Genomic DNA, 16,085 nt, shown 5'->3' with positions numbered 1-16,085 from the left:
GAGAGAGAGAGAGAGAGAGGGAGGGGGGAGGAGAGAGAGGGAGGGAGGGGGGAGGAGAGAGAGAGGGAGGGGGGAGGAGAGAGAGAGAGGGAGGGGGGAGGAGAGAGAGAGAGGGAGGGGGGAGGAGAGAGAGAGAGAGAGGGAGGGAGGGGGGAGGAGACAAGAAGAGTCAACATGGATGACTGTTGAGGCCCTTCCTTTCCATAAATGTGCAAAGCCATAAGCCTGAGGATGCTAACGATCACAATCCTTTCTTGTTAGCATCCTCAGGCTACAAAGCCATGTGTTAGGGTGTGAACATGTGTTAGGGTGTGAACATGTGTTAGGGGTATTGCACTCCACACTGCCCTTTCCCACCTGGACAAGAGGAACACCTACGTGAGAATGCTGTTCATTGACTACAGCTCTGCGTTCAACACCATAGTGCCCTCAAAGCTCATCACTAAGGACCCTGGGACTAAACACCTCCCTCTGCAACTGGATCCTGGACTTCCTGACGGGCCGCCCCCAGGTGGTAAGGGTAGGTAACAACACATCTGCCACGTTTATCCTCAACACGGGGGCCCCACAAGGGTGCATGCTCAGCCCCCTCCTGTACTCCCTGTTCACCCACGACTGCGTGGCCAAACACGACTCCAACGCCATCATCAGGTTTGCTGATGACACAACAGTGGTAGGCCTGATCACCGATGAGACAGCCTATAGGGAGGAGGTCAGAGACCTGGCCGTGTGGTGCCAGGACAACAACCTCTCCCTCAACGTGATCAAGACAAAGGAGATGAATGTGGACTACAGGAAAAGGAGGGCCGAGCACGCCCCCATTCTCATCGACGGGGCTGTAGTGGAGCAGGTTGAGAGCTTCAAGTTCCTTGGTGTCCACATCAGCAACAAACTGTCATGTTCCAAACACACCAAGACAGTCGTGAAGAGGGCACGACAACGCCTATTCCCCCTCAGGAGACTGAAAAGATTTGGCATGGGTCCTCAGATCCTCAAAAAGTTATACAGCTGCACCATCGAGAGCATCCTGACTGGTTGCATCACCGCCTGGTATGGCAACTGCTTGGCCTCCGACCGCAAGGCACTACAGAGGGTAGTGCGTACGGCCCAGTACATCACTGGGGCCAAGCTTCCTGCCATCCAGGACCTCTATACCAGGCGGTGTCAGAGGAAGGCCCTAAAAATTGTCAAAGACTCCAGCCACCCTAGTCATAGACTGTTCTCTCTGCTAACACATGGCAAGCGGTACCGGAGCGCCAAGTCTAGGTCCAAAAGGCTTCGTAACAGCTTCTACCCCCAAGCCATAAGACTCCTGAACAGCTAATCAAATGGCTACCCGGACTATATGCATTGACCCCCCCTCCCCCGTACCTCAGCGTTATGAAGCCTCAGGGCCCAGTTGGTATACGTACCTCAGCGTTATGAAGCCTCTGGGCCCAGTTGGTATACGTACCTCAGCGTTATGAAGCCTCAGGGCCCAGTTGCTATACGTACCTCAGCGTTATGAAGCCTCAGGGCCCAGTTGCTATACGTACCTCAGCGTTATGAAGCCTCTGGGCCCAGTTGGGGGCGTTGGATGGGAGAGGTTTCAGAGGAGAGGTGAAACAGTCCTGAGAGCTACACACAACACAACAATACAGTAACAGTTACAACTATTGTCAAACTAACCTAATATTCCTTAAACAGTTACTGAGAGTAACACTAAGAAGAAGTGAGCCCACCTCTGTGCCGAGGTCTTAGCTGCAGCCGATGTTACTGTGGTCAAACTGCTGCTGTCATCAGTAACAGCTGTTAACGTGATGGTGTGAAGCTCTTCCTCATCAGCAGTATTCTCCCCACAGGAGCCTAAACAGACCAGACAATCTCAACTTAATACACCAACTATAGAGATCACAGGAGGTTGGTGGCACCTTAATTGGGGAGGATGGGCTCGTGGTAATGACTGGAGCGGAATTAGTGGAACGGTATCAAGTACATCAAACAGATGGTCTCCAGGTGTTTGATGCCGTTCCATTTGCTCCGTTCCGGCCATCATTATGAGCCGTCCTCCCCTCAGCAGCCTCCTGTGGTAGAGATAGTGTTCTATTCAATGATGTGACACCAACACTGTACAAGGAATTTAATCAATTTCTGTTCAAATTCCTTGACACTGTCTAACAAGAAATAGAATAACTAATATATTTCCTGAGGGAACGTCAGAAATGCAGAATTCTGTTTGCCTGATGACTCATCCTGAATTGAATTCCGCTGCTCTGTCGATCGCTCCATACATCAGTCTGAACTGAAGTCATTTGTAGGCCAGCTCTGGTCAAACACAGTGCGCTTTATAGGGAATAGGGTGATGGTCTCTGTAGAAGCAGGTGAGTCCCAGGTTAACATTACCTGTAGGGTCTATGATGTCCAGCAGTTGTCCTCTGGGCAGTAACACTTGAGCCCCTCCTAGCTGAGTAGAGGGGATAACATACATCTCTCCGTTGTCCGACTGACCGCTCACTAGCACCTAGGGGAGCAAAGATGTTCAGGGTACACAAAGACCGTCAACATAACAGTTCATAGACTGTGTATGAGAACCATGGAACAAAAAAAAAACGAAATGACTAGTCTTGCCTGGTGCTGCCAGATCTGTTTGTGCTGACCAGCCAACTAGGCTATAACAAGTTGGCTAGTCAGCACAAACAGATCTGGGATCACCAGGATACCTTTTGGCAGCTGCCTGGACCTGTTTCTGTGCTCTTGTGAAACCCTCTCTACTCACCATGCGTTCACACTGCAGGGGCTGTCCGTTCTGATCGAGTATGATGAACTCATCTGTCTGTGATAATGTCTGTGTCTCGTCCTGTGTCTGCATCGCTGCCTGATTCTCTGTCTGTGATAATGTCTGTGTCTGGTCCTGTGTCTGCATCGCTGCCTGATTCTCTGTCTGTGATAATGTCTGTGTCTGGTCCTGTGTCTGCATCGCTGCCTGATTCTCTGTCTGTGATAATGTCTCTGTCTGGTCCTGTGTCTGCATCGCGGCCTGATTCTCTGTCTGTGATAATGTCTGTGTCTGGTCCTGTGTCTGCATCGCTGCCTGATTCTCTGTCTGTGATAATGTCTGTGTCTGGTCCTGTGTCTGCATCGCGGCCTGATTCTCTGTCTGTGACAGTATGAGCGTTTCTGTCTTTGTCAGTTCCTCAGGTTTGGTATCAGTGTGGACTGTTTCCCAGCTGTCTGGAGGTGCTAGGCTGTTGATAACAAGCAGCTCTGAGGACTGTGGCTTTGTCTCATTGTCTTCAGGTGCAGGTTCACTGGGCTCCTGGAACACAATACAATACTTTACATGCATGTGACTATGCTAATATCCATTGATTTGGTCTCCTGATATCTGCATTGTATTACTTTTTCTTATCACAAATCATTTAGCAACTTATAGGTTTGAGTCGTACCAACTCATAGGTTTAAGTCCCACCAACTCCTAGGGTCAAGTCCCACCAACTCCTAGGGTCAAGTCCCACCAACTCCTAGGGTCAAGTCCCACCAACTCATATGGTCAAGTCCCATCAACTCCTAGGGTCAAGTCCCATCAACTCCTAGGGTCAAGTCCCATCAACTCCTAGGGTCAAGTCCCATCAACTCCTAGGGTCAAGTCCCACCAACTCCTAGGGTCAAGTCCCATCAACTCCTAGGGCCAAGTCCCACCAACTCCTAGGGCCAAGTCCCACCAACTCCTAGGGTCAAGTCCCACCTGTTGTGTTTCAGTGATATGAGACCCATGGAGGTCTGTGTGTTTGGGCTCATCCTCTTCAGTGGTCAGTGGAGGCTTTGAGTCCAAAGCATCATCTTCCATAGCTCTCTCCTGCTCCTCCATCTCCCGAGCAGACAGTCAGCTAACTAGCTACATAAACAAACCAATGTAACATTATTAGAGTGACCTGGTACAGGTATTTAATGGGTGCAAGTGTCATCATCATCATCAATCAGTATTGTAATTGCAAATACATTCATTGCCATTTTCAGAATGGTCACTGGATCTAGATCGCTAGCTAGTTAACAATAACAAAGACAGCTGGTGCAGGAAGACGGTTTATTCAATGCTCGACTCTGGGGGTATTTCTATAAGAGTAGTTTGTGATTGTTTTTGCTTGATTGCAGGAGCAGATCTTCCTAACTACCCAAACAAAGCATCATCCCTGGTCTTGGTCAAAAAGCATTCTTTAAAGCGCCATGTTGGATTAAAATGTCTGTGTAGCAAAGCTAACCAACGTTAGCTTGTTGGCTAGCCTAGCTAGTAAAGACGGACAATATCCAGTTGAGTCAAACAATTCTCCTGATTTAGGATAGTCTCCCTCTTTACATAGCCCTGTCTAGTCTGACTGTGTAGCTACAGCGTTGAGGGTATGGGGGACAAGGATTGGAAATTCAAAACGAGTCTACTCAACCTCGTCTTCACCCAGACTTCTGCTCGCCTCGTTCTCGACCAACAAACGCGATTTTTCTATTAATCCGGTATGAAGAATGTTTGACCCTCGGAGGACGCCGTCGAAAGGCATATCTAACGCGCTTCCTTCTGGTACTACATCCTTTCACCACAGAGAGGCGCAATTTCCACAGGAAGTGGCCCCAGGTTGCTGATTTCCACCTAAGAACATACAGAGAAGGAACTGGTGGTGATGGCTAGAAGGGATACCGATTTTGTAAAAGTTACGCCATAGTCCGGTTCAGTACAACGACTTTCCGTTTTACACAGCGTCGACTTCTACAGCAGACTGGACATGATTTACACAGAATCATTTGCTAGCTAGCGGAACTTTTGGGGAAAAGCTCGCTACAATTAGCCAATAAATGTACTTTCTACGGAGCACTACATTACATGATGTAAATACAAACATGAATTGTGTTATCAGTTAGTAATTTCGCCCTAGTGGAATTTAGAGGATAGCGCCAATGGTCCGTGTCTGAGTATTGCTGTTTTTCTGTTCTACTTGATCATTACTGCACCCACCTGGTGTCCCCAGCTCTACCAGTCCGTGGTTCCTCTTTCTTTTCATATACTAACTGGTCACCAGACTACAGAAACTATAGCAATGTAATAGCAATAACTATAACGTTAGCAATGGGAATATGGCATGAGAGATGTCAAAAAGAACAAAGTAATTGGCTATTTTTATTATTATTTTTATTTAAAAACACAAAAAAATAAAATAAGTGGAACTTTTAAGAGTAGAACCCTTGCTCTCCTAATATAAAGTCAAACCCTCTCCACCCCTCTCCCTTGCTCTCCTAATATAAAGTCGAACCCTCTAAACCCTCTCCCTTGCTCTCCTAATATAACGTCGAACCCTCTCCACCCCTCTCCGACAAATACCTTTCCTACCCTCCCATCCCACCCCACCACACACCTGCCCATATGGGGAGTTGTTCATAATGGTGATAGCCCCTGGGATGGTGGAATGGGTGGTCTGGGCTGGAGATCGTGTGGCGGGCTTTGCGCTGTAGCGCGCTCGTTCGGTAGGTTAGGGGTATCCAATCAGGTTAGATGCCATGATAAAATGAAATATAGGCCTATCGCCTAGCCTATTCTAGTAATATCTAACAATTTCACAACATATACCCAATACACACAAATCTAAGTAAGGAATGGATTTAAGAATATATACATTTATGGCCCAGCAATGATAGAGCGACATGGACTAAGATACAGTAGAGCAAGCAATGTAGATGTAGAAGCACGGTGGCTAGGAAAAACTCCCTGGAAAGGCAGGAACCTAGGAAGAAACCTAGAGAGGAACCAGGCTCTGAGGGGTGGCCAGTCCTCTTCTGGCTGTGCCGGGTGGAGATTATAACAGTACATGGCCATTAAGGCCAGATTTTTCTCCAAGATGTTCAAACGTTTATAGATGACCAGCAGAGTCAAATAATAATCACAGTGGTTGTAGAGGTTGCAACAGGTCAGTACATCAGGAGTAAATGTCACTTGGCTTTTCATAGCCGGGCATTTAGAGGTTGAAATAGCAGGTGTGGTAGAGAGAGAGAGTTGAAAACAGCAGGTCTGGGACAAGGTAGCTCGTCCGGTGAACAGGTCAGGGTTCCATAGCCGCAGGCAGAAGAGTGGAAACTGGAGCAGCAGCACGACCAGGTGGACTGGGGACAGCAAGGAGTCATCAGGCCAGGTAGTCCTGAGGCATGGTCCTAGGGCTCAGGTCCTCCGGGATGGGAGGGGGAGAGGGAGAGATGGCTATTTAACAGTCTGATGGCCTTGAGATAGAATATGTTTTTCAGTCTCTCGGTCCCAGCTTTGATGCACTTGTGCTGACCTCGCCTTCTGGATGATAGTGGGGTGAACAGGCAGTGGCTTGGGTGGTCGATGTCCTTGATTATCTTTTTGGCTTTCCTGTGACATCGGGTGCTGTAGGTGTCCTGGAGGGCGGGTAGTTTGCCCCCGGTGATGCGTTTGGCAGACTGCACCACCCTCTGGAGAGCCCTGCAGTTGCGGGCGGTGCAGTTGCCGTACCAGGCGGTGATACAGCCCGATAGGATGCTCTCAATTGTGCATCTGTAAAAGTTTGTGAAGGTCTTAGGGGCCAAGCCAAATTTCTTCAGCCTCCTGAGGTTGAAGAGGCTCTGTTGCGCCTTCTTCACCACACTGTCTGCGTGGGTGGACCATTTCAGTTTGTCAGTGATGTGTACGCCTATTGGATGGTCTGCTCTGCCTATAACAGTCACACCAAGTTGGGGGTTGCTATAAGATTGAAAGATTGGAAAATAATGTGAAAAACTATGAAATAGCTCCCCAATACAGTCTGATGTATATATTTAATGTGTTACATGAATGGTGACCACAGACGTTCAAAAAAATACATTTAAATCGTGTTTTAATGCAAAATTTTTCCACCCTGCTCCAGTGGATGCCAAGGAAAGCCAGGCTTCCCCAAATATTTGACCAATAAAAAAATATGTGTTTTCCGAATTTTCCATCAATTCGCAATTGGCTGAATCTCACCAGAGAAATCATTGGAGCGAGGGAAACAGCGCCCCTCTTTCTCAGTATGTGTAGCCCATGTATCTGATGCTGTCTGGAACAAAAGAGTATGACATGTTCCCGCAGTAGCATTTGATTGATTGATGCCAACAAGCGTTTGGCCTCCCTTTGAAATAATTAGCCAATCAGCTTGAGCTGAGCTCAACTGTGGGTTGTCCTGGAGCAGCAAAACGCCTCCCAAGGGAGGCCAGTTTGGATTTGGCTTAACACAAATCAAATCACATCCTAAGCAAAAGGTCATCATTGTCAGACAAACGTGTCTGTTTCTGGTCTGCATGTGCTGATGTCCTGCAGTAGCTAGCTTGCTAAATCGGCCCTTTCCTAAGCCATGGATGAAGATGTGGATTTGGATTTGTGGATTTGACTTAATTCGCTGTACAGGCCGATGATTATGACGGCGATTCTGATCGAACCATAAATTAATATATTGTGTCACTGACGTGAGACGATTGAAGTTCAATATGTAGCCTAGATGTAGCCTAGTAGGTTCACGTTAACTAGCTAGCTAACCTCCCATGCAAGGTTAGCAAGCATTTTAGCTAGGTAGCTAACCTCCCATGCAAGGTTAGCAAGCATTTTAGCTAGCTAGCTAACCTCCCATGCAAGGTTAGCAAGCATTTTAGCTAGCTAGCTAACCTCCCATGCAAGGTTAGCAAGCATTTTAGCTAGCTAGCTAACCTCCCATGCAAGGTTAGCAAGCATTTTAGCTAGGTAGCCAATGAAAACAAAAATGAAAAGCATGCTGTATGACAGAGCCATACATTAGCGGTGCGTGGGTGAAATCACCGGGGAAGCCAATCCAGAAAAAAAGCCATATTACAACCTATGTGTTGTGATAATTGCGTTGTTTGCTCTATAACCTGTTAGTTCATATGCCTTGACACCGTGATATATAGGCCTAAAGGCCGGGACAATAAGAAGACACAGTGGCAGAATAAATTCAACCACACCTTTGTTTTATCACAAAACCGGAGAGCAACATCTGTCCTGTGAAGTCCACAAAGCATATTGCATTTAACAAACAAACAGTTACATGACCTACAGCACGGTCAAGCACGGTAATGTTACCGACATTTTCGGACCACTAAAAAACTATTGATTTAGAACCACAGAGAGTTATTTTTATTTTTTGGTTTATGTTTTTTATTTTTTCACTTTTATTTAATTATTATTATTATATATTTTTTTAGCTTAGATCAGCTTTAATATTGCAGATAGATTGTAACTTCCATCAATGTAATTGTCTGCATCACTTCCAATCCCCCATGTTTATATATATATATATATATATATATATGTGTGTTTATATATATATATGTTTATATATATATATATATATATGTTTATATATATATGTTTATATATATATATATACACTTATATATATATATACATACACACATATACATATATATACATATACATACATATCCTTAAAAAATATATATATATTCCCCTTTATTACTTTCCAACCCCACCACCCTTTCCCCACTTGGAGTAAATTAGTGAACAACAACGCTTAGGCCTCTACTTCCAGCTTATACCTACTATCTACATTTTATGGACACAATCAATTTTACAATAATTATATTTTGTTTGTTTTTTTCTCCTGAACTTCTTCTACTCTCAACCTCTCCGATCATTTTCATGATGTCCGTCCGGTTTGCTTCTATATGCCATATCTTTCTAACTGTGCTCTTTCACAAAAGCTCTCAACCTATAACCTAAATACTTATTATGGACAAAGTATGTTTTACATTAGTTATCTTGTTGTTATTAGTTGTTGTTAGTTGTTATTAGTCCCATCCTTCAATCCCATTCAACACCTCCCATCTATCTCTTAACACCATCCATATAGGATTTCTATTTGCCATATATATTTCAACTGTACTGTGATGTCTTACAAAAGTTCTGAACCTTTCTATTCTCATTGTTTCTACAGATTGTGAATTGAAAATAAAAAAATTTGCTTAAACTATTATTATGTTATTGATTGATTGACTATGACTTTTCAGATCACCCAGTAGTGCTATCTGCAGGGTTAGCTCCAGGTAAATATTGCAATCCTTCAGCCATTCCTGGACCTGTGTCCAAAAACAAGCTACAAATGGACAACTATTGATTTAGAACCACGGACAGTTACAGCAAGTCGCAAAGAAAACAGGAGCTGCCTCCACTATTCCAGCACCATTTCAACTTCAACATTTCAACATCATCTAATCACCTCTGCTTAGTCTAATACAGTGACAACTAAAATATACCAAAAAACGATTTAGTCCAATCAACGTAAGCTAAATATTGTGACGACCCTCCCACTCTGTCTGCCGAATTCTCTCTTTGTTCTCGTTTGCCATATTTGCCATATTTTCAATTTAGAATGTGTAATTTAGAATGTGTAATTTAGAATGTGTAATTTAGAATGTGTGTGCCCCCAGGCCTGGAGGGAAGCAAAAGTCATTCCGCTACCTAAGAATAGTAAAGCCCCCTTTACTGGCTCAAATAACCGACCAATCAGCCTGTTACCAACCCTTAGTAAACTATTGGAAAAAATGGTGTTTGACCAGATACAATGCTATTTTACTGTAAACATATTGACAACAAACTTTCAGCATGCTTATAGGGAAGGACATTCAACAAGCACAGCACTTACACAAATTACTAATGATTGGCTGAGAGAAATTGATGATAAAAATATTATGGGGGCTGTTTTGTTAGACTTCAGTGCGGCTTTTGACATTATCGATCATAGTCTGCTGCTGGAAAAACGTATGTGTTATGGCTTTACACCCCCTGCTATAATGTGGATAAAGAGTTCCTTGTCTAACAGAACTCAGAGGGTGTTCTTTAATGGAAGCCTCTCAAACATAATCCAAGTAGAATCAGGAATTCCCCAGGGCAGCTGTCTAGGCCCCTTGCTTTTTTCCATCTTTACTAATGACATGTCACTGGCTTTGAGTCTATGTATGCGGATGACTCAACACTATACACTACAGCAACTGAAATATTTTGTTTTATTTTTATTTCACCTTTATTTAACCAGGTAAGCCAGTTGAGAACAAAGAGTTGCCGTTAGTTTCGGAATGGGTGACAAGGAATAAATTAGTCCTGAATATTTCCAAAACTAAAAGCATTGTATTTGGGTCAAATCATTCACTAAACCCTAAACCTCAACTACATCTCGTAATGAATAATGTGGAAATTGAGCAAGTTGAGGTGACTAAACTGCTTGGGGTAACCCTGGATTGTAGACTGTCATGGTCAAAGCATATTGATACAACAGTAGCTAAGATGGGTAGAAGTCTGTCCATAATAAAGCGCTGCTCTGCCTTCTTAACAACACTATCAACAAGGCAGGTCCTACAGGCCCTAGTTTTGTCGCACCTAGACTACTGTTCAGTAGTGTGGTCAGGTGCCACAAAGAGGGACTTGGAAAAATTGCTGTTGGCTCAGAACAGGGCAGCACGGCTGGCCCTTAAAAGTACACGGAGAGCTAACATTAATGACATGCATGTCAGTCTCTCCTGGCTCAGAGAGATTGACTTCATCACTGCTTGTTTTTGTAAGAGGTGTTGACAAGCTGAATGTACCGAGCTGTCTGTTTAAACTACTATCGCACAGCTCGGACACCCATGCATACCCCACAAGACATGCCACCAGAGGTCTCTTCACAGTCTCCAAGTCCAGAACAGACTATGGGAGGCGCACAGTACTACATAGAGCCATGACTACATGGAACTCTATTCCACATCAAGTAACTGATGCAAGCTGTAGAATCAGATTTTTTTTAAACAGGTAAAAATACACCTTATGGAACAACAGGGACTGTGAAGAGACACACACAAGGGTATAGACACATGCATACATTGTGATAGTGTTGTATGGTGGTATTAAACATTTTGTATTGTAGATAGGTAGTGGTGTAATAATGTCATATGATGTACTGTTTTATATTTTGTTTTATATGTAATCTAAGTGATTTAATATGTTTGGAACTCAGGAAGAGGCAGCAGCTAATGGGGATCCCTAATAAATACAAATACAAATAGGATGTCGGTGGGCGGAGCCGGGAGGGTCGTCAGAGAAATGGGACACACCTGGGCTGGGGGTGTGTCCCAGGGATAAATACACCTGGGCTGGGGGTGTGTCCCAGGGATAAATACACCTTTCCCCCATTCATTGGGGAGACTTTCTCCATGCAGACACACTGTTGGATATTGGTTGTTTGGCACCGTTCAACACACCTCATTATCACCTCTATGCATCCACTCACTCACACTACTGATTACAGACTACACACACCATTGTTAATTGTATATAATTTGCTTTAGTTAATATTTATTTATATTTAGTTATTCCTTCTCTCTCTATTTGTTACGGGCTACGAGCCGGTTCGTGACAATTGGTACAATAATTGTCTTCTAAACAATGTTTTATTTATTTTCCATTTACTGATTTATCCATGGTACTGATTTATGCGTGTGTGTGCATGTAAGTAGACCACCCTCCTCTTTCATGTCGCCTAAACGGTCTATGACTGTCGTAAAGTACACGCATTCAGTATTTGTTGTCCTCGGCCGCTAAAATACTTGCTTGCTAGCTTCCTTTCATGGGTAACGATACGCCAGTCCAGCTAGTTAACATTAGCATACTACATCTAGCTACATGTTGAACTTCCATCCTCTCAGTCCAGGGGCACAACAATGTATGAATTAATGGTTGGATCAGAATCACAGTTATAATCATTGGCCAATACGGAGAATTAAGTAAAACCACAAGTCCAAATCCCTATCCCCATCCATGGCTAATTTAAGAAAGGGACGATTTTAGCTAGCTAGCTACTGGAGGACAACAACACAACGAGATGCAACAGTTCAAGTTTTTTTCTGTCAATAATGACGTTTGGCTTGTGATGTGATTGGTCTGAAGCCAAATCCAAACTGGCTTCCCTTGACACGCTACCCATACAGAGACAGAGGGGGCGCTGTTTCATCTGCTCGTGTGTTTTCTCCGGTGAGACACATTCAGCCTCCTGCGAACTGAAGGACAATTATGAAACACAGAGAGACGAAAATATTAATATTTTTCTTGGTAGATTTTTTTGGGGTAGCCGGGCTTCCCTTGGCATACATGAATACACCCCACTGGAGCCATTTTGCCAACATGAAAGAGAGGAGGATGGTGTTTATCTACAAGAGATAAGATTTGAGTCCCCCAAAATTGTTTTACTTGCCCGTGCACACAAGCACGCGCACACACACACACACACAGAAATCAGTACCATGATATTTAACAACATTGATTGTACTAAATTGTTTTTGGTATCTTTGTTGTTTTCAGTGTATTAAACTAAGCATACATAGCCTTGCTGATTTGATGATGTTTAAATGTTTAAATTGAAATGGTGCTGGAATAGTGGAGACAGTGCTCCTGTTGTCTTTGTGCTGACGTATAACATATCCGAAGCTTCCGTTTACCACAGACCTTATTTTCTGCGTTTATCCAAAACCCCTAAATAAAATCCCATTCAGTTCCCCATTGGCTTTGTCCAATGGGGGAGTTAGTGCCTACAAAAATACGACATTACTATTGCTCTCTATATGGCTGAACCAATAGTCAGAACCTGATATGCATATATATATATATATATATATATATATATATATATTCATTTGGGACTGAGAAAACTAAATTCACATTTATGGCTGTTTGATAGAGGCTATATGTAATGTAAATGTAAAATACCCTCCCTCCCTCCCTCCCTCCCACCCTCCCTCCCTCCCTCACTCCCTCCCTCCCTCCCTCCCTCTATATGGATGATTGTCAAAGGGGACGTGCTGTTTGTAGTCCCCAGTTCCCTCTAAAATAACCCTTCTACCTTCAGTCATATGTTATTCTGTGCGCAGTGAAAACACTGTCTCAGCACTCCTCTCCTGTAAGGAAAACAGGAACCGCTCAGTGGAGGCCTGGACCTGGAGGAGTGTTCTGTACGACACCCTGGGTCCCTACCAAATGGCACCCTATTCCCTATATAGTGCACTACTAGCCCAATGGGTCCTGGTCAAAAGTAGTGCACTATATAGGGAATAGGGTGCCATTTGGGACACACTCGCTGGGTTGAACCAGCTGATCCTCGTGCGGTCTAAACCAACTGCACTGTATCTGAGCTGAGCCGCTAATGAGGCATGCTGGCGTGAATGGCCAGAATACAGAGGGTAGGGTCTGTGGAATCTCAGGGCTGGGAGAATACAGAGGGTAGGGTCTGTGGAATCTCAGGGCTGGGAGAATACAGAGGGTAGGGTCTGTGGAATCTGAGGGCTGCGATCCCACGGGCCGGGAGAATACAGAGGGTAGGGTCTGTGGAATCTGAGGGCTGCGATCCCACTGGCCGGGAGAATACAGAGGGTAGGGTCTGTGGAATCTGAGGGCTGCGATCCCACTGGCTGGGAGAATACAGAGGGTAGGGTTTGTGGAATCTGAGGGCTGCGATCCCACTGGCCGGGAGAATACAGAGGGTAGGGTCTGTGGAATCTGAGGGCTGCGATCCCACTGGCCGGGAGAATACAGAGGGTAGGGTCTGTGGAATCTGAGGGCTGCGATCCCACTGGCCGGGAGAATACAGAGGGTAGGGTCTGTGGAATCTGAGGGCTGCGATCCCACTGGCCGGGAGAATACAGAGGGTAGGGTCTGTGGAATCTGAGGGCTGCGATCCCACGGGCCGGGAGAATACAGAGGGTAGGGTCTGTGGAATCTGAGGGCTGCGATCCCACGGGCCGGGAGAATACAGAGGGTAGGGTCTGTGGAATCTGAGGGCTGCGATCCCACTGGCTGGGAGAATACAGAAGGTAGGGTCTGTGGAATCTGAGGGCTGCGATCCCACTGGCCGGGAGAATACAGAGGGTAGGGTCTGTGGAATCTGAGGGCTGCGATCCCACTGGCTGGGAGAATACAGAGGGTAGGGTCTGTGGAATCTGAGGGCTGCGATCCCACTGGCTGGGAGAATACAGAGGGTAGGGTCTGTGGAATCTGAGGGCTGCGATCCCATTGGCTGGGAGAATACAGAGGGTAGGGTCTGTGGAATCTGAGGGCTGCGATCCCACGGGCCGGGAGAATACAGAGGGTAGGGTCTGTGGAATCGGAGGGCTGCGATCCCACTGGCTGGGAGAATACAGAGGGTAGGGTCTTTCTGTCCCTGACCGAAGCTTTCTCTATTGTCGAGAACTTTTCTATAATTTAATATGTTTGTTGTTTGTTTATCTATAATAATAATAATATGCCATTTAGCAGACGCTTTTATCCAAAGCGACTTACAGTCATGCGTGCATACATTTTTTGTGTATGGGTGGTCCCGGGGATCGAACCCACTACCCTGGCGTTACAAGCGCCGTGCTCTACCAGCTGAGCTACAGAGGACCATATCATATCTTCATATCGTCTTTGTCTACATGTTTATCTATATATCTATATCTATATATCTACATGTTTATCTATATATCTATATCTATATTTCTACATGTTTATCTATATCTATATGTCTACATGTTTATCTATATATCTATATCTATATGTCTACATGTTTATCTATATATCTATATCTATATGTCTACATGTTTATCTATATATCTATATCTATATTTCTACATGTTTATCTATATATCTATATGTCTACATGTTTATCTATATCTCTATATCTATATGTCTACATGTTTATCTATATATCTATATGTCTACATGTTTATCTATATATCTATATCTATATGTCTACATGTTTATCTATATCTCTATATCTATATGTCTACATGTTTATCTATATATCTATATGTCTACATGTTTATCTATATATCTATATGTCTACATGTTTATCTATATATCTATATCTATATTTCTACATGTTTATCTATATATCTATATGTCTACATGTTTATCTATATATCTATATCTATATGTCTACATGTTTATCTATATATCTATATCTATATTTCTACATGTTTATCTATATCTATATATCTATATGTCTACATGTTTATCTATATATCTATATCTATATGTCTACATGTTTATCTATGTTTACAACAAGCAAGGGGAAGATATCAGAACAGGGACATTGGGGAATAATAACATATTGTACAGGATATATTTGTACTGTAGAGAAGCCGTCTCTAAAGTAATGTAAGGTCTCTTTCGTGATCATGTGAAACGTCAATTGCAATGGAAATGCTGGGAAGTATTTTTCTATGAAAATGATATTAAAGGTAACTATGATGCAACTACAGTGGGGGAAAAAAAGTATTTAGTCAGCCACCAATTGTGCAAGTTCTCCCACTTAAAAAGATGAGAGAGGCCTGTAATTTTCATCATAGGTACACGTCATCTATGACAGACAAAATGAGGAAAAAAAATCCAGAAAATCACATTGTAGGATTTTTAATGAATGTATTTGCAAATGATGGTGGAAAATAAGTATTTGGTCAATAACAAAAGTTTCTCAATACTTTGTTACATAACCTTTGTTGGCAATGATACATGTCAAACATTTTCTGTAAGTCTTCACAAGGTTTTCACACACTGTTGCTGGTATTTTGGCCCATTCCTCCATGCAGATCTCCTCTAGAGCAGTGATGTTTTGGGGCTGTCGCTGGGCAACACAGACTTTCAACTTCCTCCAAAGATTTTCTATGGGGTTGAGATCTGGAGACTGGCTAGGCCACTCCAGGACCTTGAAATGCTTCTTACGAAGCCACTCCTTCGTTGCCCGGGCAGTGTGTTTGGGATCATTGTCATGCTGAAAGACCCAGCCACGTTTAATCTTCAATGTCCTTGCTGATAGAAGGAGGTTTTCACTCAAAATCTCACGATACATGGCCCCATTCATTCTTTCCTTTACACGGATCAGTCGTGATGGTCCCTTTGCAGAAAAACAGCCCCAAAGCATGATGTTTCCACCCCCATGCTTCACAGTAGGTATGGTGTTCTTTGGATGCAACTCAGCATTCTTTGTCCTCCAAACACGACGAGTTGAGTTTTTACCAAAAAGTTCTATTTTGGTTTCATCTGACCATATGACATTCTC

The 16,085-nt window shown here is 43.9% G+C and overlaps 1 protein-coding gene across 1 annotated transcript; it reads right to left on the bottom strand.

The window, feature by feature from the left end:
* Positions 1 to 1,535: 1,535 nt before the first annotated feature.
* Positions 1,536 to 4,455, bottom strand: LOC311116193 (uncharacterized protein; the record flags this gene model as incomplete). Its single annotated transcript, XM_084191316.1, has 6 exons — positions 4,419 to 4,455; positions 3,725 to 3,874; positions 2,756 to 3,295; positions 2,383 to 2,500; positions 1,722 to 1,845; positions 1,536 to 1,617 (listed from the first exon to the last, which is right to left on the bottom strand). Coding segments are annotated over exons 2-6 (987 nt in total), but the record flags the coding sequence as incomplete, so codon positions are not given.
* Positions 4,456 to 16,085: the final 11,630 nt, after the last annotated feature.

Source organism: Coregonus lavaretus (genome assembly GCF_964263955.1).
Source record: "Coregonus lavaretus genome assembly, contig: HAP1_SCAFFOLD_4558, whole genome shotgun sequence".
Classification (NCBI taxonomy): Eukaryota; Metazoa; Chordata; class Actinopteri; order Salmoniformes; family Salmonidae; genus Coregonus; species Coregonus lavaretus.
Note: the sequence above shows the minus strand (reverse complement) of the source record. Positions and strands in the feature narration are given on the sequence as shown.